Genomic DNA, 25,260 nt, shown 5'->3' on the forward strand with positions numbered 1-25,260 from the left:
AGGCTCTCTGAAGGTTGGTCGACCTAGGAAATCTTCATGGAGCATCAAAAAATTAACCTGATACTCAGAAGAAAAGTAAGTTTTAAGAGAGTTAGGGGATACTGTATTAAAGAAAAGTGTGAATGTAAGAGAAATGCCATCTTTATTTTTCAAAATCTAGCTTCTAATTTTTAGCATATAACACTTAAAAACAGTTCATTCAAGACAATGGTTCTATGTATATTAAATAAAAGAAATTCTGACATTTAGCTTGAATTATTTTTTCAGTAGAACTTCTGAAAATTTGGTTGGCTATTCTGCCTATCTCTAAAAGCAGCACTAGCTTCACAAAGTCTGCAGAGTCTTTATAATTATTTACTAAGAAATGAACAAGTATGAGTTGCTCTACACACACACAAAAAAAATGGCTTCAATGTTGTGAGCTATCTAGAAATTCTTATAATAGAAGTGTAAATATTTTAATGTTACAAATTCTTCAGACACTTACTTTCCAAAGTAATAATGCTTCAATTTCTAGTGGTAAAATTATTATTTGCCATCGCAATCTTGAGTGCAACGAATTCCTTTCATCAATAAAACCAGTGGTGGTCTAAATTTTCAATGTTCATTTTATTAATTCCTTTTCCTGAAAAATGTTCATGTTATTAACATTTTTCAATAGAAAGCTATCGTAGAATTATCTAATAAATTAATGACTTTCTAATTTAGTATATTGTTTTAAATATTTTAAATGTTAAGAGATGTATTTGATATTTTCTACATACTGAATATTATCTGAAAAGGAAAACATTAAATTAATATTCTGAATGTAATGAGACCAACAATCCAATGTTTAGAAAAATGTGGATAATTGAATAACTGATTTATTCTGTTTGACCAGAAATTTGCGTTTGTAAACATGATACATAAAATAATAAAGCACAAACACATGCTAGTCTGAGTCATTTTCAAGAAAATGTGCTAAATATATTATTACATCCTATTAAATATTTATTTGTTTAGCTTATAAATCATGATGTCTTAAAATAACATTACATATGTTCAAAAAATAACCTGGTAGAAAAAATATTCTTTTCTCATTACATACAAATTTGACCAAATTTAACATTGAATTTGTGTTAGCTGGTAGAGTAGACATCAGAAAGAAAAATGAAAAGTAAGTCCTGAATTTTTAAGCTATGGGAAAAATTAATCTTGATTATAACTCAGAATGCCACCTTATCTTTGTTTTGCTTTGTCTTTCCTTAAATAACAAGAATGCCAGGATTCAGACTTGCTTCACAATCGGCCGGATGCTTTCACACTTCATGGTAATAATGCTTCCAAAGTTACAAATCCATTCTGGAATCAACTGTCTGCTTCTAACCCATTTTTGGATGACATAACTCAGCTAAGAAATAATAGGAAGAGAAATAATATTTCCATCTTAAAGGAAGATCCTTTTCTTTTCTTTAGAGAAATAGAAAATGGGAATTCTTTTGATTCCTCCGGTGATGAACTTGACGTGCATCAGTTACTTAGGCAGTCTTCCTCAAGAAAATCTGGAAGACCTAAAAGCGTTTCAGAACTTCTGAACATTTTAGATGACACAGTATGTTCCCATCACAGTATACATAACTCTGATCAGATTCTACTACAAGACTTAGAATGGCTTAAAAATGACCGAGAGGCTTATAAAATGGCTTGGTTAAGTCAACGCCAGCTGGCCCGCTCCTGCCTTGATTTTAATACAATTAGTCAGAGCCCTGGATGGGCCCAGACACAACTTGCGGAGGTCACCATAACCTGCAAAGTAAACCATCAAGGAGGATCAGTACAATTACCTGAATCAGACATCACTGTTCATGTGCCCCAAGGTCATGTGGCTGTGGGGGAATTCCAAGAGGTGTCTCTAAGGGCTTTCCTTGATCCGCCACACATGCTTAACCATGATCTTTCATGCACTGTGAGCCCATTGTTGGAAATCATGTTAGGCAACCTCAATACAATGGAAGCCCTTTTGCTGGAGATGAAAATTGGGGCTGAAGTGAGAAAGGATCCTTTCAGCCAAGTCATGACAGAAATGGTGTGTTTACACAGCTTGGGTAAAGAAGGCCCTTTCAAAGTTTTAAGCAACTACTACATTTATAAAGACACCATCCAAGTCAAGCTAATCGACTTGAGTCAGGTAATGTATCTAGTGGCTGCTGCACAAGCTAAAGCTCTTCAGTCACCAGTTGCCACTATTTGGGATTATATCCACAAAACCACCTCAATTGGAATTTATGGACCCAAATATATCCATCCCAGTTTTACTGTTGTTTTAACAGTTTGTGGACACAATTATATGCCAGGACAGCTTACAATTTCTGATATTAAGAAGGGCGGAAAAAACGTATCTCCAGTCGTGTTTCAGCTTTGGGGAAAGCAGTCATTTTTACTTGACAAGCCACAAGATTTAAGTGTTTCTGTTGTTTCCTGTGATCCTGATTTTGAAGTACAGACAGAAGGAGAAAGGAAAGAAATTAAACAAAACCAGTTGGAAGCAGGTGAAGTAGTTCATCAACAATTTTTATTTTCTTTAGTTGAGCACAGAGAGATGCACTTGTTTGATTTTTGTGTTCAGGTGGAACCTTCCAATGGTGAACCAGTTGCACAGTTCTCTGTCACTACTCCTGATCCAACTCCAAATCTAAAAAGGCTCTCAAATCTGCCAGGCTATTTGCAGAAGAAGGAGGAAATCAAGTCTGCTCCTTTATCACCAAAAATGCTTGTTAAATATCCCACATTTCAAGATAAAACATTGAACTTTACCAACTATGGGGTAACCCTGAAGGCAGTGCTAAGACAAAGCAAGATTGATTACTTCCTTGAATATTTCAAAGGGGACACAATAGCTCTCCTCGGGGAAGGTAAGGTAAAAGCTATTGGGCAGTCCAAAGTGAAAGAATGGTATATAGGAGTCCTCAGAGGTAAGATTGGACTTGTACACTGCAAAAATGTCAAGGTGATTTCAAAGGAACAAGTAATGTTTATGTCAGATAGTGTCTTAACAACCAGAAATCTTCTTGAACAAATTGCCCTGCCTGTAAAAAAGTTAACTTATATCAACTCAGTTGTATTAACCTTGGTGTCAGAAAAAGTTTATGATTGGAAAGTTTTAGCTGATGTCCTGGGCTACTCACATCTGTCCCTGGAAGATTTTCATCAACTTCAAGCAGACAAAGAATCAGAAAAAGTTTCTTATGTTATAAAGAAGTTAAAGGAAGATTGCCACACAGAGAGAAATACAAGGAAGTTTCTGTATGAACTTACTGTGGTGAGTATTGCTTGATCATAGTAATGAATTGCCATAGAGAATTATATTAACTTGACAATATTTATAACCAAACATGTGAGAGGAGAAATGTTTAAAAATTGAACAGTCTTAAATACATTAAAGATACTTTATAGCAAATTAGTTTTTCCTACATAATCATAAAACTGATTTCTTAAACTTGAGATTCAATTGTGATTTCCCCCCAAAACTGGATCATCTTTTAAAAGAAAATTAAAAGTTCTGTTTGTGCTGGGCTTAACAGTTCAGATATGACTTCTCTTCCTGTCTCAAATATTTAGACAGCTCTTAAGATACCAGAGAGGCTCCATAACATGAAAGCAAGCTAAAGAAAACTAACTTGGCCATTGTTAGAGATCACTTTTCAGTGTGTGTGGGATTTTTTTCTTTTCTTTTCTTTTCTTTTTTGAGACAAAGTCTGGGTCTGTCACTCAGGCTGGAGTGCAGTGGCATGATCATGACTCACTGCAGTTTCAACCTCCAGAGATCAGCTGCCTAAGTAACTCAGACTACAGTCAGGTGCTACCATGCCTGGGTATTTTTTGTTATTTTTCTTTTAGGATTGGGAGTCTCACTATGTTGCCCAAGATGCTCTTGAGCTGCTGGCCTCAAGCAATCTTCCCACCTTGGCCTCCCAAAGTGCTGAAATTACAGCCATGAGCCACCACACCTGGCTATTTCTTTTTTTTTTTTTTTAAATGTATTACCAATCTCCTTTAGCAATTTAATATTCTTATGTGTGCAATGCATTACAGCCCAAATAATGATATTAGTATTCTCATCTTAATCCTCATGTTTAAATAGGACTCTTAGGGTCAAATTCTTTAATGTAGTATCCAACCCAGTGGAAGGCTCAGTGGAGAATTACAAAGTACTTTTTACCTTTAAAGAAGAAATTCAATAAATATTTGAAATTCAATAAATTTGTAGAAAACAAATAAAAAATATCAAGAGCATATTTCTAAAAATGGTTAAAACATGAGTGTAAAAATAATGATTGTCAATACTTCTCTAGTGCTCATTTAGCCATTAACAACTCTATGGGGTAAGTATCGCTAGTGTCTTCATCTTACAGATGGAAGAAACCAAGTCTTAGAAAGTTAGGTGATTTGCCTAAGTCCTATAGCTGCCTATTCTTATAGATGGGATTTAAACATTTTTTGGTTTCATCCTTAAAGCCACTATGCCTTCATGAAACAAAGTACTGTGTTTGTGTATAAAAATGTTTGTATAAGTACTATATATGTGTAGGTATGTGTATTAAATACCATTATAATTGTGAAAGGCTGGTGCTCTGTAGAAGGTAAATAAAATGATATAGGCAGGTTCATGCAAGTGGGCAAAGTTTTAATCAAGATGCAAAAGAAGTAGAAAATATTTGGAGGACAAATTTAATCTGTGGCATTAACAATGATTCATATAATAAATAAATATATATAACATTATCTGTCTTTCAATATTTTTGATGATTCTACAGTGATACTTAGAGGAGCTGAAATTCAAAAGTTCCAATATCCAGTTGCTAAGTTGATAGATTTTTTATGGTGTGCTGCATTCTTTCCTACCCTGGGACATTCAGAACTATTGGAGACTGAATGTTAGAAGCTGCCCTACCTGGTGGAAGCTGCATGTGCATTTTGTAATAGCTCATTAACTCTCATAGCTCATATTCAACATTCACCTGCAAAGGTTTGAATTGGAAAAATAATTTCTTTTGTTCTTTTAGTGGCCTAAACATGTTGTAATGGCCAAAGGTCATTAATGATGGTCTGAAAGTTCAAGCCTGATCATACCTGTACTTTTTGGGGTATGATAATTATCAGAGTGCCTCAAGTGTCTAGCTAGAAAATCTAGTAGAGAGTCCATTCAAGTGGGGAGTTTCCAAGCCTTAGTGGAGGTTTCAGGATTTCTGTTTGAAGTGGCTCAGGCCTGGTTCTCTGACTGGCAGGTAATAGAGCATGGGGTATAGAGTTGTCTCTTGAAACTTTCTTTGCATAGTAAATATACATTTTCCTAGGATTGCATATTAATTTGGGGTGGCAGGAAGAGACCTGATAAGCTGAAAATGATTGTGGGATCCAAACCCTTCAGTCATCTCTCAACATTGAGACTGGCTGTCCTTACATGCTTGACACTCTCTAAAGCACTTCAGCATCCAATTTGATTTTCACAATGATTATGGAGGTTTAGACAAAGTAGAATTAACACTATATCAATTTTTAAAATCATTAAATAGAGATATTGTGTGATGCATCTAAAGTCTTATACTATGCGGAGCTGGATTTTACACTCATGTTTTGTGACTCCAAGTACAGATCTTTTCTCTAAAACAAGAAACTGGAATATAAAATAGTAACCCCACTCCACAGATTACTAAAAGCACCACCAGGGACCCGCTGGCTCAGTATTGAGTATTGTTTCTCACTGAGGCTGTAACTCTTCAGTATAAAGGTTTGGATCCGTTTATGTATCAAAACCATGGGTAGTCCTTTTAACTGCATACTTCCAGGGGAATGAACATGCTATCAACTTTCATAGTTGCCTTACTTGCTCATTCATTTTTACTTATTGTTTCATATTGGTAGATAAAGCCCCAAAGTGCCATTAAATAATGAGGGGCTACAAAGCATGTTTACAGTAGTTCCCCTTATCCAGTTTCACTTTCTGTGGTTTTGGTTACCTACCATCAACCATGATTAACAAATAGGTGAGTGGAGTACAATAAGGTATTTTGAGAGAGAGAGGTCACATTCATATAACTTTTATTAGAGTATGTTGTTATGATTGTTTTATTACTATTGTTGCTAATCTCTTACTGTGCCTATTTTATAAATTAAACTTTTCCATAGGTGTGTATGTATAGGAAAAAACATAGTGTGCATAAAATTTGGTACCATCTGCAGTTTCAGGCATCCACTGGGTGGCCTAGAAATGTGTCTCCTGGATAAGGGGGAGCTACTCTATTTTCTCATTTGAACAAAGAAGAAGTATGGATAGATGTAATCTCATATTTTAAAAATAGTACTCAGGGCAAAACACAAATTTGTAGACTTGTTTGAAACATGCATGGTTAAGTAAGAGTCTGATGGTTTTCTATTTTGCATTGTAGAAGACTAGGTTTTTTTTTTTTTTTTTTTTTGAAGGAGTCTTGCTGTGTCACCCAGGCTGGAGTGCAGTGGGGGCGATCTCGGCTCACTGCAAGCTCCGCCTCCCGGGTTCATGTCATTCTCCTGCCTTGGCCTCCGGAGTAGCTGGGACTACAGGTGTATGCCACCATACCCAGCTAATTTTTTGTATTTTTAGTAGAGTCAGGGTTTCACTGTGTTAGCCAGGATGGTCTCGATCTCCTGACCTCGTGATCCACCCACCTCGGCCTCCCAAAGTGCTGGGATTACAGGCGTGAGCCGCTGTGCCCGGCCGGTGTTTTGTCTTTAATACCTTGTAGTTTATGTTTAACACCATTCTATTGGTGATGAGGGAGAGTATTTTAATAAACATATATATATTTTAAACTTATAAACATCAATAGCTTTGTTCAAAGTTGAAGGAATGTCTCTTTTTTTTCACAACAGATATGATTCTGGGACGTTTTAAGTCATATTTTGGTGAAAATAGAACAATATTTACCACCATCAGTTCACATACACTTTAAAGAAATTATTGTAGCCAGTCCTCTCATAGAGCAAGGCTTTATTTCTCATGAGTAAATAACCAATCCTAGATTGATAAATTAGACTGCTGGAACTTCAGAGTACCATTGGAAGTGTGTACTTTAACTTCCTTTTTTCACAATTAAAGATACAAAGACACATATTAGTTAAGTGGTTTATCCAAGGTCCTATAATTAGCCACTGAATTAGTTCTAAATCTCCCCTAACTCTGACTTAGTTATGTCTACTGTAGTTTGCTTATAGAATTTGCTTAAATGTGAATCAACTTCTTGAGCTTTAGAAAACTCAATTATGTATGTAGTGAAAAAAGGACTCCTATTTGTAGAATATGTAATAAAAAGGCCAATTTATAGAGAAAAAACCCAAGTTAGTTGCTTTTAATTGTGACATGTAATTGTTCCTGCAGGCTCTTCTGAAAATGGATTGCCAATGGTTAGTTGCACGTCTCATCCAAGAAGCTGCTATTCTGACTTCAGCTGTCAAGCTTGGAAAAGGCTGGAGGGAACTAGCTGAAAAGTTAGTACGACTCACAAAGCAACAAATGGAGGCATATGAAATTCCTCATCGAGGAAACACTGGAGATGTTGCTGTTGAGGTAAGACTTGTTTGTGTAATTCAATGGTGAAAAGCTGCAGACCAAGTAACACTAACATAATCAAACCCGTACCACATTCACGGATTCACTGGGGGAGTGTCCAAGATAATCCACCAACTGAATCACTGCGCTAGTAACTCCTCAGTACTATCTGAAATATAGACACACTCTCTTAAAAGGCATTGAGAGCCTTTAAAATATTGTTATTTCTTCTTTTGGATTTCATATTCTCATGGCCTTTGATCAATGAATTAATTGATCAAATTGGGCCAGTAAGTGGGGATGGCTATAAGAACTTGAGTCATAAAACAGGTAAATTTTGAAGGTGGGAGACAGTATCAAGTCAGGACAATAGAGGAAAGTATAATAATATGTATTTATCAGACTCAGGCATAGACTTAGTCACTTGTGATAACTAATGCTCAGTGACAAGAAGCATTAAGAAAGTGGATATAGAGCCACTGGTGAAGAGAAATAGATACCTAAGAGCTTCATTATCTCCTTCACAATGTTGCCTACAATAACTACAGGCATCAATTGCAGAATGATAGCACTTAGTACAAAGTAAATATTTACCATGAAAATACTGTTTTTATCAAAACAAATGTATGCTGTTAGGCACAAGTTAAATATTTTTCTCTAGATTACCATAAAGAACTGTGATTCAATTTTTGTTGAATTAAATAAATAAAAATATTCCGGTGAAGGGCACATGTAAAATATTCTGTATCTCTCTCTCTAAATGAACAAGCATTTTGAAGATATTTATGTTTAAGGAAATCTCTCTCTTATTAGAGATGACTTGGTGAGGACAGAAGAGGTATTCTTCACTTTGTTTTTGGCAGAGAGCTGGGAATTCATTTTTGGAGAAAATTTTCTTACTTTGATGCAACCATTCCAGTTGGGTGAAAAGGACAAAGCCACCTTTGCATGAAAAGTAGAGACAAATCGAGTCAGCTGAATTCCAGCAGCTGCAGTGGAAGTGTCAGCAGGCTGGTTTCTGAGTTCCTGCAGCCTGGCTCTCCAGCCAGGACTTCTCCAAAATAAGACTCTTTAGCCAGGAGCAGCCAGGGACTGAGGATGTCTTTCCCCTCAGAGACTACATTTATCTCCATAAACTTAGAAGGGCATTACAGCCTATAAATAAGCACAATAGGGCATTCAGTGCAGTACACAAAATGGACTCAAGTGTTTACAGAATGAGATGAAAGATAGGAAGCCTTTGAGAAGGAAAAACAAATATTATGAGGGATACGCTCTTCTGATTCGGACATTTCAGTTAACTGATTAAAAAGTTGTCTAATTGAAAGCAGGACCTTTTTTTCTTAATAAGGTTCTGTTTTGAAAGAGTTTTGTTGAGAGTTATTTATCAGAGTTATTTATTCTGTCAGCCTCCTTAAGCATCTGGCTTCTTTCTAATTGTGGTTGTTTATAGTTTGTCTTCCCCTAAATCTTCATGGAGGCCAGCAAACCACCTACTTTTCCATTATTTACTTTTGCAGAGCCCAAATCATAAATGACTAAGTCTTTGCCTGATGCTGATAAACACTCAGAAGGAGAAAGGAAAGCCCCTAGGTGACTTTCTATGATAGTTCAACTTATTGTGATTAATAGTAATAGTCATCAGTCAGATTCATGTTATTCAATACTTAGAAAAATCCACAGTATATTGGCCTCAGGTCATTCCAAATAATCTACAGAAATTTTACCTATGAGGTCACTTAACTAATGGGTAAATATATGCTAATTTCCAACCTCCTAAAAAAATAGCTGTATAATTTTTCTCTTTGGGAGGAGATTCTTAAATATGATCAATTTACAAGTCAAGTAGTTGATTTCAAAGCACACTGATATTAGTTCTGGGTAGGGGGTGCAGAGCGGGGGGAAGTGCACTGGGGCAGGGAGATAACTGGGTCTAGCGGTTACTGGGCTGCTTTTTTTCCTGTATCTCATTTCCTCAGAGGGCACACACTGCAAAAATTGCCTTCTATGTGTGCCAACACCTACAGTTGGGTTCTTTCACTTACTTTCTCTCCTTTAACTTCTTTCTCTTCCCTTTGTTCTATTTTTATTGTGTCTTAGGGAGAGTTATCTGGCACTGACTCCATGACAGGCACTGTTCTGGAAATATTACAGAAATTAACTAATGTAATCCTTTCAATAAAAACTTATGGGGCAGACACTAATATCTAAGATATAGAGAGGATAAGTAACTTGCTTAAACATACACAGCTAGAAAGTCCTGGAACCATGTTTAGAGCACAGACATTTGACCTCGGAGTCCATGACTTTAACCATTGCACTCTGTCCATCACTGTTTAACATGGTGACTAAGTTTGGGAGTCAGAAGGTGCGGCCAGGGTTGAGCAACTCGTTTCATTTTATATTTGTCCTCTTTTCAGGCCATATAAAGTAGCCATAATAGTATCAAAATTGGCCTCAAAATTAAATCTTTACCAAGCCTCAAGCTGATTAAAGAATTAAGTATATTAATAATACATTTGTCAGATTTTCTGACTACCTTAACCATTTCTTAATTTTTTCTAAGGTGAAGAAAAAGCCTCTCTTTGGAAACTTTTGAGAATGTCAGTTTTTAAATTAACCACCTCCTCAAGTTAAATTTTAAGAAATGTTACTCAGTTTTTCTAATGACATGATAATACTACCTAAAAGCAAAACTGTAAAGCTTGGAATCTGATAATAAACAAAGTGTGTTTTTCATAGCATTTCTTTCAGGAAAAAATGCACTTATGCTATACAAAGATGTCACTATTGCTAAGGTTCTTCTGTGAAAGTTAGTGAAAATTTATTGAAGTTTTCGGAATATATTTAGAGCTTTAATTTTTTAAAAAAGGAATCAATAGAATATTAGAAAAATAGCTCACTTTTTAAATGTTGAATTTTACAAGGGGACATACTGGGGATTCAGAGATAAGAAATTCACTGGCCAAAATTTAGTGCTCTTCACTGAGCCTTCTAGGGATGGTTACCACAAATGACAACAGTTGTTCTACAACTCCCTCATTGGCCCCCTTGCGTAACATATAGATTATGCTATTTTTATCTCATTTAATAAGGACACATATTCACTAAGGACATTAAAGTTTCACTTCCTTTCTTTTTTTTTTTTTTTTCTTTGAGATGGAGTCTGGCTCTGTTGCCCAGACTGGAGTGCAGTGGCACAATCTCAGCGCTTTGTAATCTCTGCCTCCCAGGTTCAAGAAATTCTCCTGCCTTAGCCTCTTGAGTAGCTGGGATTACAGGTGCATGCCACCATACCTGTATGATTTTTGTATTTTTAGTAGAGATGGGTGTTTCACCAGGTTGGTCAGGCTGGTCTCGAACTCCTGACCTCCGGTAATCCACTCACCTCGGCCTCCCAAAGGGCTGGCATTACAGGTGTGAACCACCGCTCTGGCCTCACTTCCTTTCTTAAATTACCTTTGCCCACTGGGCTCTATCTCAACCACAGGCACCAATAGTCCTGTCGAGAATGGTTGCTTATCCAACCTGCCAGAATGGGCTGCTCTCCCAGTGGAAACCAGCAAAGTCAATGTTCCTAATGGTAATTTTTTTTATCTCAGAAACTACTCACCTGTAGAGATTCATAATTGGGAAGATGTATTTTAAGTCTTTTTGTAGTCACCATTTAATCAATGCAGATCTAATTTTCCTTTGTATCTTCTATGCACAACCTGTTCCTCGTTTTCTGACTGGCTGCTAGAGAGTTCAAAGTACTTTATTCCAAGTCTAGATTAAAGATGGGAAAGTTGTTGATTTTCAAGCAGTTTTATTCATTTTCTATAAGTGAATAAAAGATTCCACATGGAATTCTTTCCACTTGTTTCGTATCTTATATCTGTGTCCTAGCCTTCAGTATTTAATTCATCCATATACTTAACGCTTATTCTGGGTCTATCAGTTCTGAACATTGGTTTTGGAGCCACAAAAAACACAAAATACGATTATTTTTTTCTTAAAAACCAGGTTTTATTTTGGCCTGGGAATTGGGATAAACTGTTAATATTTGAATTGTTATAATATTTCTTAAAAGTATATGATTAGATGACAATGGTAATAGTTGTAATTTACCAAGTGTTCATTGTCAGCTAGTCATTATGAGCATTTTCTTTACAATATCTCCATTATTTCAATATACTTTGTAAGGAAAACATTATAGCCATCTGCTCTTCACATATATGCAAACTGAGGGTGAATGTATTTGTGTAATTTATCCAGTTACATGCTATTAAGTGCAAGTACTTAGATCTGAATTCACTTTGTCTTATATAACGTCCTAACTGCTGTATTATACTAATGGTAAGCCCTTTCAAATTTAACTTATTTAAAAAATATCAAAGTGGTGAGGAGCAATTAGAAGACACATCCTAGCTTTGAAGGATGGGTGGACTTTGAGTAATTGGAGAGGAATAGAAGTAGACTTCAGTGCTTCTAAATATCAGTGAGCTCTAGAGACCTCAGAGAAGATGTGGCCAGGAGGGGAGAGTTCATCTTAATAATTACTGGGTGATGTGGTCAGGTACATATGTTGGTATCAATGGAGGGGAGTCTTCAATGACTACCAGAGCATAGAGGTTAAGATTCTTGGCTGGACTTCTGTTCCACCTCTACTATCTATTACCCCTCAAGCCTTGGGCAAATTACTTTACTTTCCTGGGAATCTATTTTGTGTGTCTGTGAAGTAAGGAAAATAATACTATCTTACTCATTGGATGTTTAGAAGATCAAATGAGATAACAAATGTGTAATATTTGGGACATTGTTTTGCATATTGTAATCACTAAATACATATTATTTATTATTTTAATGAAGAGGAAGAGGAAAAGGTGAATTTGACAACTATATAATATTGAGTAATTTTTGGAAAATAGAATAAAATACACTTTTTTTTTAGTAATATGACTGAGAGTGTCTATAGGAAGAATGTAAGGAAAAAGTTAGCAATTATTTCAAGGTTTCTCATCTGAGAAACTGGCAGAATAGCAATGCATGGGAAAAAAAATGAGATAAAGGCTTGGCTGATCAACTTATTTCTTATGGGCTTAACAACATTTAATTTTCCTTGGAAATTTTCTCTCGCAAAAGTTAAGAGAAATATCCTTGGGCTATATGGTTTTCTGGCTTAAATGGCAACTTCTGGATTCTGCTTACAGGGATGTTGAATTATCAAGTTCTGATCTGGGCCTGGTTCAGTTCTAGCCTTGGTACTTAATTCTTTTGTTTGCTGTTCTTTTGAAATGAGAAATATATTTATAATTTCTTAGAGAAGGGAAAAGTATTATATGGAAATTCACATACCAGTTGTAAAATGTGTAGAATGATATCTCAAATATTCATTGTTTGAACTACAGATTTGGCACAGTGATGTTATTAGATTACCATCGTCTACTCTGTACAATTCTGTACTTGTTACAACCTTTAATTTCAAAAAGTTACTCCATTTTGGGAGGAATGAGGTAAGAAAGCAAACAAAGCACAGTGGAATTTCTGGGGTAACACATTATATTCCTATGATTTTTGACTTAATTCTATATTATACACTGAAAATCAAATAGAAATAACAAGCATATTAAGTTAAACATTATTAAGAAAATGTAAAATGGATTTAAAGACACTAATTTTGATTTTAGGTTTTCTTTTTCAAGTTTTAGTACTAGGGAACATAAATAATAAGGAATTTCAGAAAACCAAAATCCAGCTATATGTAAAACCAAAATCAGAATTTGTTAGAACTGCTTAATAATGAAATAAAGTTGTGGCAATACTTTAATAAAATGGCCCTAGATTTATAGCAAGGTTACCTGGGTTCTTTTCCTGGATAGTTGACTGTGATTTTGTTACTTAACTTTAAACTCAACTATAATTAGCATTAATTGAGCACTTAGTGTGTCCCGAAAACATTTACATCCATTCCTTTGTATACTTAGCAATTCTTTTATAGCATTGGGTACACCTTTTTTTTTTCTCATTTGCCAGAAGAGGAAAGCAAGGGTGTAAAGAAAGTTGATAGCTTACCTAAGATCCTGGAGCTACTAAATTAAGAGTCTAGATTTAAACCAAGATGTTTGCCTCTAAATCCGAGCTCTTGACACTATATTTTTTCATTTGTTTTAATGTTTACATCAAAAAATTAAATTGGAGAAGCCCAGTTTCTCTAAACACTGATGTCAGTTGTCTCTATGAATATATGTTTTTGGCAGGGGCATGGGTGGCAGTGATGATGAGGAGGGAATGAGGAATCCTCCCAACTAGGAATTGGTAAGAATGGCTTAACCAGCAGGTTTCCCTACAATATTTGACTATTTAAGCAGATGCACTAGCAAGGAATAGGTCCTCTGTCTTCCTCTGGCTCATGCTTAACCCCTGAAGTTCCAAGTGGTTATTCTCACCCAAATTTAGCTGGTTGTCCCCAATTATACTTTTTCAACAGAATATTGTGTTAAGTTTTAACCAAGCAGCATCTCCTTGGTGAGGACATAGGGGCCCCCAGATATGTTAGCCTCCCTTCTCTTCTGAAGACAACAGTAATCGTACCTTCAACAATATTTATGTACTTACTAATTATAGGTAATGTTAAAGCTTACCTGAATATTGTAAATGATGTACTGAGGATAGAACATATGTAATAATCATTAAGAAGGCAACCTTGCCTTAATACTTCTTCAGCTAATGGTACTGAAAATGAAATGTTGTTCCTGTAAGTTTCTGAGAAAAGTAGGTGGATTACTAATCCTTTACTGTGACAAAATGTAATTATCCAAAAGTAGTTAAAACCAATTGCATTCTTTTTGCTATTCATATTTTATAAGCTAAAAAAAGACACAGAATGCTATGCTCAAATCTGAATTTCTTTTACTCATGTTGCATTTCATTTTCTAGTGCATTATCTAATGAGTCTTACTGGCTTCTGGAAATGAGCACTCTAAATTTGGAAAACTATATATTTTTTGCCTTTATTCCTATTTAATTTCTTTCGGCATCCCCACTTATTACTTTTTATTGCTCCATTACTTTTTACTTTGTCCTCTAACACTGACAAGATAACCTAAGACACACTTCTTCCACACAAAAGCTGGAACTTTGGAAAACTGCGAACTTCCTGTGTTAAATACTTACTCAGGCTGCTGCCCTTTTTTTTTTTTAATAAGGAGAAAAGCACATAGATGAAAAGTTAACAACTATGTGCTTTTATCAGCCTCACGCTTCCTATTTAAGAATGAAACTGCAATATCATGAAGTTACCATTAAAAATCTAAGAATAGGGTGCTGACGAGTTGATGGGTGCAGCACACCAACATGGCACAGGTATACCTGCACGTTGTGCACATGTAATAATAATAAAAAAAATCTAAGAATAGAGGCGTAAGAATGCAGTCTATGTATTAAGTATTTGTGATAGAAATGAGAAGGCTGAGACATAGAAATTTTTGTGGTTAAGAATAATTTAACAACTAAAAAACAAACCCTCAGGAGCATGCTTTCCTTTTGATTTTTCGAAACACAAGTGCAGAGTTTCTGCATATCTTTTCTGAATCATAACATTGAGCAAGAGAGGAAGAACTATTTTTAAAACACAGAATAGATACAGGACGACATAAATCTGGAAGAGATCTTGGCGGCCTGCAACTCCTTTCTAGCCTTCGGAAGATTAAATGTTAGTCAGTCCAGAAAGAAAATTATTTATTCTACCCATTTTATTCCTTCAAATATTTCCAGAAAAGATGACTTCATTTTCTTTGCAACTTGTTACAAAATCTAGAATTTTTTGTGACCTAACTGGGTAGGTATTTTAGGGTTTAATTTCATAGAGTCTATTGTTAATTAATGTACACAAATTACCTCTTATGTCTCTGTCTTGGATGATATGTATTTACTTTTTAAGAAGACTAGAATGAAATGAGTTAATAAAAAATGCAGAAAAAATAAAAGTATCTTTAGAACTTGTGTCCAAATGTTCATATATCTATTCCATCTATTCCACAAAGGGCAATCAAACAACTGATTAGCCTATTTATTGTATTGATGAGACCTGGACTATTAATCAGGTTTTGTTAAGGCAAAGCTCAAATAGAGATTTTTTTTTTTTTTTTTTTTTTTGAGACCCAGGCTGGAGGGCAGTGGCGTGATCTCTGCCCATTGCAACCTCCACCTCCTGGGTTCAAGCGATTCTCCTGCCTCAGCCTCCTGAGCAGCTGGGACTACAGGCACGCACCACCATGCCTCACTAATTTTTGTATTTTTAATAGATACAGGGCTCACCATAATGGCTAGGTTGGTCTCAAACTCCTGACCTCATGATCCACCCATGTTGGCCTCCCAAAGTGCTGGGATTACTTGCATGAGCCACCACCCCTGGCCTAGAGATTTACTTATTAAGGGAAAACATAGTTCCCCAAATTTAATATTTTCTATCAGTGTATTAAGTACATAACTCTTGACATATGCTTTTGTTCCCATTCCTTCTCAATTTCTCATGATACTTGCCCCTCTAATTTTGTGCCCTAACTCCATAATGATTTTAACATCTTTTTGTATTTATGTTTCTGCCAAAGGAAGTTAACCTTTCTTCTTGGGTGCTTCATATATGCTACCTATTTAAGACTCATTAACCTTAAATTCTCCATATGGCAAAGCTAAGATTCAAACCCCAAATCCCCTTGCCATCATAGAATATTACTTAAACTTTTTTCTTTTAAAAATACCTCTATTTTCTACTGCTGCTTGCTAATATCCAAAATCCTGGATTTGCCAAGTTTTTCTTCATATTCCTACATTGTTGATGTTACAGGTAGCAGTGGAGGTAACAGAAAAGGGAAGTCCTGAGTGTTACACTGGCATATGTTTAACATCCAGCCCTGCAAAGGGAAAAACCCTAAACTTATAGCTTTTGTTAATTTTCTTAGCGTAAATATTCCGATTGGACATCATTTTAACCTACCATTGTGGTGTCACTGAACATGGAGTTGGGAGGATATCCAGGGAGCTTGTGTGAGCTGGCTCCAGCAAGCCAATGCATGTCCTTTTTTGGATGTTATTATACTTCTTGACTTTTGCAAGATGAAGCATGTGATTCACTTTCTTTCCCTTTGACTCCAGCTTCTCCCCATCCTTTTGTTGCTTCTATTTCTCTCTTGTAGCCACTAATCATTGACTTAGTTGAGAATTAAATTTTGTATGCCTTTATTCTTTTCCTTGGCATGTTCTTCTACTCTCATGTGTTTTGCCGTCCCTGTAGCACAAGTGGTGCCAAACCCTTGTCTATCCTCTCAAGGTCATCTCCCCATTCCAATCATAATTTTTTATCAGATACCCTCCCTTTTGCTTGATGCTCAGTAGGGCTGAAAATAACTCCTTAGCTTGCCCTTACCAAAAAAAATAAGTACTTTCTTCCCTATCCTATTAAAAAGTATAAATGCAAACTATATGCCAGATACTTGCTGAGGTATTTTGAACACAAAATTTGGGAATGATTATCCATATTTTATAGATTAAAAAAATTCCAACCTGAGATAACTTGATTAGTTTATCAAATAGGCAACGGAACTCAGATGTAAATACAGGACTCTGACACCCAAACCTATCTTTCTTTCCATTATGGCATCATGCCTCTCAGTGAATGGAACAATCATTCTTTTCCTCACACTGATTTAAAATATGCAAGTAATTTTTGAGTCTTTCTGTTATTATCACATCCTATTATATCCATTGTGCCAGTGTTTGTGCAAGTATCTATCTCCTTCCTATGCTATAAGCTTCTAAAAGCAAGAGTCATGCAATATTCATCATTTTATTTCTTACTATAACAAAATTTATTGTAGTGGAAGGTAGTCAATAAACCTTGATTTAATAAGCGAAATAATTAATGAACAATGATAATGTTGAATATTTTCATTGTATTTATGCTATCAAAGTGTTTCTCTATCATCTTTGTTGAGAGCTACCAATGATTTTTGTATATAGAAGATGAAATTTTACACCAAAGGAATATTCAGGTTTAATTTGCTACAATGAGGAGGAAAATTGGAATGCAGAATATGCTCATATTTTAGTGTAAATCATAAAGTTTATCAACGCCCTGTTGTTTTCAGCCCAATGTTCTTTTACCCATTTCTAGCCAGATTATGGTTTACACTCCAGGGAATCTCAAATCGGTTTCAGGCAATATTCCGCCTTGCATTTCAGAGAAATTCAGGGGACTCTTGGGAAGTCTTTACACCTTCAAAAGTCCTAATTAGCGCCTGGGACTCAGTAATATACCCAAATTTCTCTGATTTGCAAAAGCTGTCGACACTACTCTGTTGTTAGTGCAAATTGCCAAATGTGAAGACACTATATGGTGCTCTGCATAAGTGCATGAGTAGATGTGTCATTGGACCTTTCCTGAATCTGTAGTTTCTATTTTTTGCATCACCTCTGGCATTTCCTGCCCTCAGCAGCATGGAGGAGCTGCTTTTTGATTGAGTGTGCCTAAGGGCTTTTCTATATATAGCAATTCACAGTCCTGCAGCAAGAGAGGCCAAGGCTTTAGTTCATGTGGTATCACTAAACTGTGATAGAGATTCTACTTTAAAAGGGCAGTTCTGCATAATATTTAGCTCAGAGCTTTTCTACTCATGAAAGTAGGTGGGGCCATTTTGGCTGCTTCTGACTGTAAAAGTATTTGAATCTGTAGTGTAGTGGACAACCCAAAATAAAATTACCCATTTATAATTCTTGAGACATCTGTTTTCTGCGATGTTTACGCTAATCTACTATGCCATCCCCTTTTTACAGAAATGTTTTAAGTTGCTGTTTATCATAAAATATCTCCAGATACATCATTTGTCAGACTCAATCACTAACGGAGTTAGAACAGTCTTAGAAGCCTTTAGCTATAAACACCATTATTTAAAAAAAAAAAACGTGACAATTTGAACCAGTTTGTTGGGCATCAGGGACTTTTAAGTGAATGGAAGGCAGTGTCCATGTCTCAGAGATTTTACAGACAGAATATACCCACTACAGAATAATCTATTTGTTTAGTGATTCTTTGCAACTGAGCAGTGACAACCAAGATTGAGTCTGACAAAAAGGTTCCATTATGTCTCAACTGATAGTCCATTGTTGAGAAACTAGTGGCAATCGTACTTTGAGAAGTTTGGTTTCAATGTAAATCTTCAGAAATGTAGATGAGCAGATACCTCATTCACATTCTATCAGACATAGAAGATAAATTATTAATCTGGTTGGTGAGGGTAAAACTTACATACAAAAATCTGAGGTGATTTTTGTTGCTGCATCATATACCGACATGGTATAACTTTGATAATTGTCTTTTATTCTCTACCTTGCAAAATTAAGCTTTGCCAAGAGAGATGAGGGAACGGGTTGTCATGGCTTCCCAGGAATGTCAATTTGGACAAATAACATCAAATTGTCCTTAGAGCCTTTTATGTGGATTGAATCAAATACATAATGGAATTCCCTATTTAGGTCTTTAATTCTTTTAACTTTAATTTTTAAAATTAGACTGTATGAGGATATTGGAGGATGGTGAAAATTAGATGCCAAGGCTTTAGTTCATGTGGTATCACTAAACTGTGATAGAGGTTCTACTTTAAAAGGGCAGTTCTGCATAATATTTAGCTCAGAGTCTGTGTTCCTATATTTTGAAAGTGATAGAATCACAACCAAATTAGTTCAGTGAACCCCCCCAAAATAAGCAAATAACTAAGCTTATATTTCAAATATTCCAATTATAAGTGTAGGGTTCATTTTGTTGTTTCCCTAGAGAAAATTCATTTTAAGCTGTTATGTGTGTGATGTGTGTGTGTGTGTGTGCGCGCGCGCGTGTGTGTGTATTTTACAATTTGTCTTATTTGGTCTGCCTTTGTCTCTATTCTCTCTCTAGCCTGGTTGCCTTGGTTACCATTACATACATGCTTGTATGTGAAGTTTCTCTTTGACGTACATTTATTTCTATGGAAACAATGACATCATTGGTTATGGGTAGGTGCTTAGGAAAAGCAAAAAGAAGCAGCATTGAATATTGGTTTTTCTTTGGATTATAAAACATATCATGAAAAATATGTTTTAAATTAAAGAACTGTATTTTTGCTTTCATCGTGACTTGATCAAGAAGCTAGATTTTTGCTTGTTCATAGACTTGCTGGAGTAAAATGATTTAAAAAGTTAAATATACTATTTCTCCCTTATATATTATTTGGTGTCATAAAACTCACCACAGATAGGTATAATAATAATAATTAACCTTAAAAGTCTCTCAAATATTAAAAAGCCTATCTCAATAACATTTGTTATCATCAAAGAATTGTGCAAGGAATTTTATATTCACATTAAGGCAACAGCAATGTATAGATGATGGATCAATGGAAAAAAGGCCCCACTTGTAGTTATTATTTTTAAAATCTCTAGTTTTAAAAATACAAGGATAGAGCAGGAAGCTGATAGTTATTAAACCATATTTTCTATGACATCAAATAAGTTCATGTATAATTGGCATTCCGTTTTCTTTTAAATCTTAAGAGGCTTTTTACATCTTTTTTTAAAAAACTATTTTCCTCTCCTTTCTACTTCCACACTACTCCAATCTTTTTTTTTTTTTTTTCTTTATAGATGATGTGGAAGCCTGCCTATGATTTTCTGTATACCTGGAGTGCTCACTATGGAAATAACTACAGAGACGTGTTACAAGACCTTCAATCAGCTTTGGACAGAATGAAAAACCCTGTGACCAAACACTGGAGAGAATTAACTGGAGCTTTAGTACTAGTAAATTCTTTGGAGATTTTGAGAGTAACTGCGTTCTCCACTTCTGAGGAAGTATAGAAATAAAGAGTGTGTTTTTGATGGGAGGGAAAATAGTAAGGGGAAAATGTAATGGGGTGTGTGTGTGTGTGTGTCTGTGTCTGTGTGTTTGTGTGTAAGAAAGAAAGAATCTCAGAAAAACATTATATTAATTTCCTTCATGTTCAAAACCAATTTTCTTTTCTGATGAAAGCACAGCCTAACTGATAGGCAAGATGGGTTTTATCCTCAAATATGTATTTTTGTATATGTTTCAAACACAAGTATTAGGCTGCTTTGTTCTTAGAAAGGAAAGAAAAAAGAAAAGTGCCCTCTCTCTCTTTCAGTGTTATTTTAAATTTACTAAGTTAAAGCTGTTTGAATAATTACATCACACAGATATCTGGGTAAACTAGAGGCTATCAACATGAACAAAGCAGTGTTCCCAGGAGGCAGCTAGAAAGGGGGGAAGCAAGCACACACCCTGTGGCCAGTCACGGCTGCCTGCTTTCCACACCTGACTTCTTCAGTTCATCAGTGGGGTTCGCCAGCATCACCCCCATTTTTCATGTGAAGAAACTAAGGAATGGAGAGAACGTCTGAGGCTACATAGCCAGTACAAAGTAGGTTTTCTGCTTGAAAACCTGTTTCTATTTCTTTTTAAAAAATCATACTGCATAACAATAGTAAAAACAAAATGCATGTTAAGACTTACAGGGAAACAGACGCCGTTTCATTTTAAGTGAGACTTGCTACTTTTTTTCATCATCTCTTGAAAGACTGCCAGAAGGAAAATACGACTTATCAGAAATCTGTTGTCTGCATGCATGGACCTAGTGTTTTCATCAGCTTCCTTCAGCATCTTGGGACCTCTCTAAATCCTACCTAACTTGGGACTTTTTCTGCAGGATTATAATGTAAAATAGTTCTTTAGCTCTTGGGGATTTTTAATAATATGAGTTACTAAAAACAACCACCACCAGAATCTTGATTATACTGTTGAGTAGAGAGGTCTTAACCACCAAAAATACTGATATCTTTATGTTGGCATGCTCATGCAAACAAGTGTGTGTGTGTATGTGTGTGTACCACAGTGTTTTATAAAGCACAGCCTGAGTATATAGGACAAAAATTATATAGGACCCTAGGTCAGTATAAATGCTAATGGCTGGCAAAGTTCACAAAGAGATGTTCTGTGCTGACTCATCTGTTCAATCTCTGGTTGCCTGCCAGTGTTTATGTGTGTATTTGGACAGTCATTCATTTATTGTCATTCAGTCAATAGGCAGAGTATATGTGTCTATTTTTTTGGCAGGCATATAGATGCTTGAGGCTAATAATGGGGAAAAAACCAGCAAGAACTCTGACTTTAGTAGCGCTAAGTGATAGATAATTGGGAAAAATGACACCGTTAAATATAAAATGGCATGCATAATAACAGTTGCAATGGGGAGAGGCTGTGATGCTACGACACATAAACATAGATATGCCATCATATGAAACTGGAAGTGGGGGTGGGTCAGGGAAGTTTCCTCTTGAAAAGAAATAATGAACCTGAAGGAAGAGTAGGCATTGTCCTGGTGTGGTGGGGTGTAAGCGGTGATCCCACAAAGCACTGAAGCTCTTAGATGGGTGGAAGCTGAATAGGTGCAGGAAGCAGGGGTGAAGAAGTGAAAGTATAAAAGATTCAAGGATGAGATGAGGATAGAGCAAGAAGAGGCCACATTAGGGCCATTAAAGCTGCTAGAATTTAGAAAGAAAACACACAGCCTCAAAGAAATGTGGGTAAGCCAAATAAGGATTTTGTTTTGGGAACCTGAATAAAAGCTGTGCATTTGATTAAAAAATAAAAACAGACTCTTTTTAGAGCTTTTAATACACCCACCCTGGGATATTTGGTATGCTGGCAATGGTAATTCAAATTGGGATTTAAGAATAATCTTGGCTGGGCGCGGTAGCTCATGCCTGTAATCCCAGCATTTTGGGAGGCCGAGGCAGGCAGATCACGAAGTTAGGAGATGGAGACCATCCTGGCTAACACGGCGAAACTCAGTCTCTACTAAAAACACATAAAAATTAGCCGGGCGTGGTGGCAGGCGCCTGTAGTCCCAGCTACTCGGGAGGCTGAGGCAGGAGAATGGCGTAAACCCGAGAGGTGGAGCTTGCAGTGAGCCTAGATCGCACCACTGCACTCCAGCCTGGGCGACAGAGTGAGACTACGTCTCAAAAAAAACAAAAACAAAAATAAAACAAAACAAAACAAAAAACAAACAAACAAAGGAATAATCTTTAGGGCTTTCAATATTTATATTTGATGATAAGGGAACATAGCCTGACCAAAGAATTATGTACACACATTCAAGGACCGAATTTATTTTAATTAAAAATAAATTATGAGAGAAGGAAAAAGAAAGCACGATTTTTACTTTCAGAACACAATCATTTTTAGTGGTGATTTTGCTTTATTTAGAACATTCTTGGAATCTTGTTAACACGTCAGCTAACCAGAGAATTTTGGGAAGGGATAGTGGGGATTAATAACTGGGTTTTTCCAGGCTCCAAGATCTGAGAAAACAGAGGTCTTGTTAGCTGATTAGTGTAGTAAGATCAAATAAATAATTTCAGGTTTACATTGCATCATGTATTATGATTGTGATTGAGAATAATAAGAGTTTAAAAAAATGAAAAACAAGATTTCTGTAATTTAAGGTTGAAACAATGGTTTAAATATTAATACACACAAATATATATCATAATCTTGTAACAAATCCTTCCAGGGGAATTTTTTTTTTTTTTTTTTTTTTTTTTTGAGCCAGAGTCTGGCTCTGTTGCCCAGGCTGGAGTGCAGTGTTTCGATCTTGACTCACTGCAACCTCCACCTCCTGTGTTCAAGCAATCCTCCTGCCTCAGCCTCCCACGTAGCTGGGATTACAGGCATGTACCACCATGTCTGGGTAATTTTTGTATTTTTAGTGGAGACAGGGTTTCACCATTTTGGCCAACTGGTCTGGAACTCTTGACCTCAGGTCATCCACCAGCCTCGGCCTCCTGGAGTGCTAGGATTATAGGCATGAGCCACCGCTCCTAGCCTTCCAGAGGAATTTTAAGGCCATGTCCAAATATTCTATTTGTATAAATATATACTAATTTTTAATAAAGAGTTTCTACTTTTCTGAACTTTATATTTTTTCTTGCTATAATGGATTTTCATAATCAGAAAAGATTAAATGAGTAATCATGAATTGCCTTTAATATTTGGCAGTAAGTCAATGAAATAATACGGCACTTATATCCAATCTTTGACATCATTAAAAACATCAAATTCCATTAATCTAAAACTTCTTTAAGCATTTTGAAGGTAGAAAATGCTTACATGGTTCTTTCAGTTCCTCAGGCTTTTTGTCTAATGATGCATGACTTAGGATAAGATTTTAATTCAGTGCCCAGCTTGACACATAATAATTTTTCTGTGTAAGCCACAGATCCTCTACTTCCTTTGTGTTAAAGCCTTTATATGAAACCATTAAGGAGGAGCATTCAATAGTGTATCATTAACTGTTCATACTAATAAATAGATACAGCACAGTTTCATGGCCTGTAATGTAGAACATACTATATAAAGTTTTCAGTTTGGGGATGACTAGGTTTCTGGAAGGAATAGAATGCTAAATCAATGGATGGCATTGGGCTGAGAAACATTGCTGCTACTAATCAGCCTTGAATGTGTGACGTGAACATACAATAGAGAAAATACATACATTCAAATTTGTATAATGCTGTAACTGGAAGTTAGAGGACTTGAATTTTTATATTGTGCTACTGCAAATTACGTTTTCTGTAATTGTTTATATCTAAGGAATATTTGAGGTAATATAAAAGAAAAAGAGAATAATGAACAATGATGTCACTGGAGGCTTTTTACATTAAAATAGATCATTCTTCTTCCTATACATAGGTAAATCCCTCCTCCTCCTTCTGTATGAACTTTTCTCCCACATGTTGCTGTATGGTTTAGTGAGAGTGAAGTTCTAAAGAACATCAATATGATTGGTGGGATAATCCAAAGACATTTTTTTCTTCAGAATAAAATGGCATGTCGAAGGTTCATTTCTTGCATATATGTTTACTGGTCCACAACACAAAATAAAGTGACCGCATATACACAGGAAACTTGAATTTGTACACATGTAGCATCTGATATGTATCTGATGTTCAGCATCAAGATTTCACTGAACGTCATAGAAATGTGTATCTTTTGCATGTATATTTTACATTGATTTTCTATTTATGTACATCTAGAAAGTTTTAAGCCCAATAAATAGTTTTGTAATTTTAAGTAGTAGCGTCAGTTTATGTGAGAGGAAGTAGAGATGGAGAGGTTGGCACTTGCTAATAATTAGTAAGGCCAAAGGAGAAAATTTCATGGCAAATATTATTGTTGTTATAGTGAGTACAGCATGAAAGGCTTCCTCTACAAAACACTAGTCCAGGAGTTGAGAGCCGTGGTTTCTAATTTTTGTCCATTATTCCCTATGAGACTGTGGACCTGTCACGTGGCCTCTCTGGTCTTCAGTTTTCTCACCAGTAAAACAAGGAGCTTGAACCAAATGATCTCTAGTGTTCCCCTTGGGTTTAAATGTCTATAAATGTTCAATGAGTAGAATGTATTGTGTTTTGCTTTGAGAAAAGAGAACATGAATTAAGAGTAATAATTTGAATACCAATTATCCACATTAAAATAATGTCCTCGGGGGCGGAGCAAATTGGCCGAATAGGAACAGCTTCAGTCTCCATCTCCCAGCGCGAGCGACACAGAAGACGGGTGATTTCTGCATTTTCAACTGAGGTACTGGGGTCATCTCACTCGGGAG

The 25,260-nt window shown here is 35.9% G+C and overlaps 1 protein-coding gene across 1 annotated transcript in view; it reads left to right on the forward strand.

The window, feature by feature from the left end:
• Positions 1–20,460, forward strand: part of MACC1 (MET transcriptional regulator MACC1) — a 43,614-nt gene extending 23,154 nt beyond the window's left edge. Inside the window, exons 3-5 of the mRNA XM_023216016.1 lie at positions 1,257–3,298; positions 7,394–7,582; positions 20,219–20,460. Coding sequence (XP_023071784.1) covers positions 1,257–3,298; positions 7,394–7,582; positions 20,219–20,431 — 2,444 coding nt within the window. The 3' untranslated portion in view covers positions 20,432–20,460. The remainder of the gene's footprint in view (positions 1–1,256; positions 3,299–7,393; positions 7,583–20,218) is intronic.
• Positions 20,461–25,260: the final 4,800 nt, after the last annotated feature.

The sequence above is a fragment of the Piliocolobus tephrosceles genome, chromosome 8, assembly GCF_002776525.5.
Source record: "Piliocolobus tephrosceles isolate RC106 chromosome 8, ASM277652v3, whole genome shotgun sequence".
NCBI classification, from domain to species: Eukaryota; Metazoa; Chordata; class Mammalia; order Primates; family Cercopithecidae; genus Piliocolobus; species Piliocolobus tephrosceles.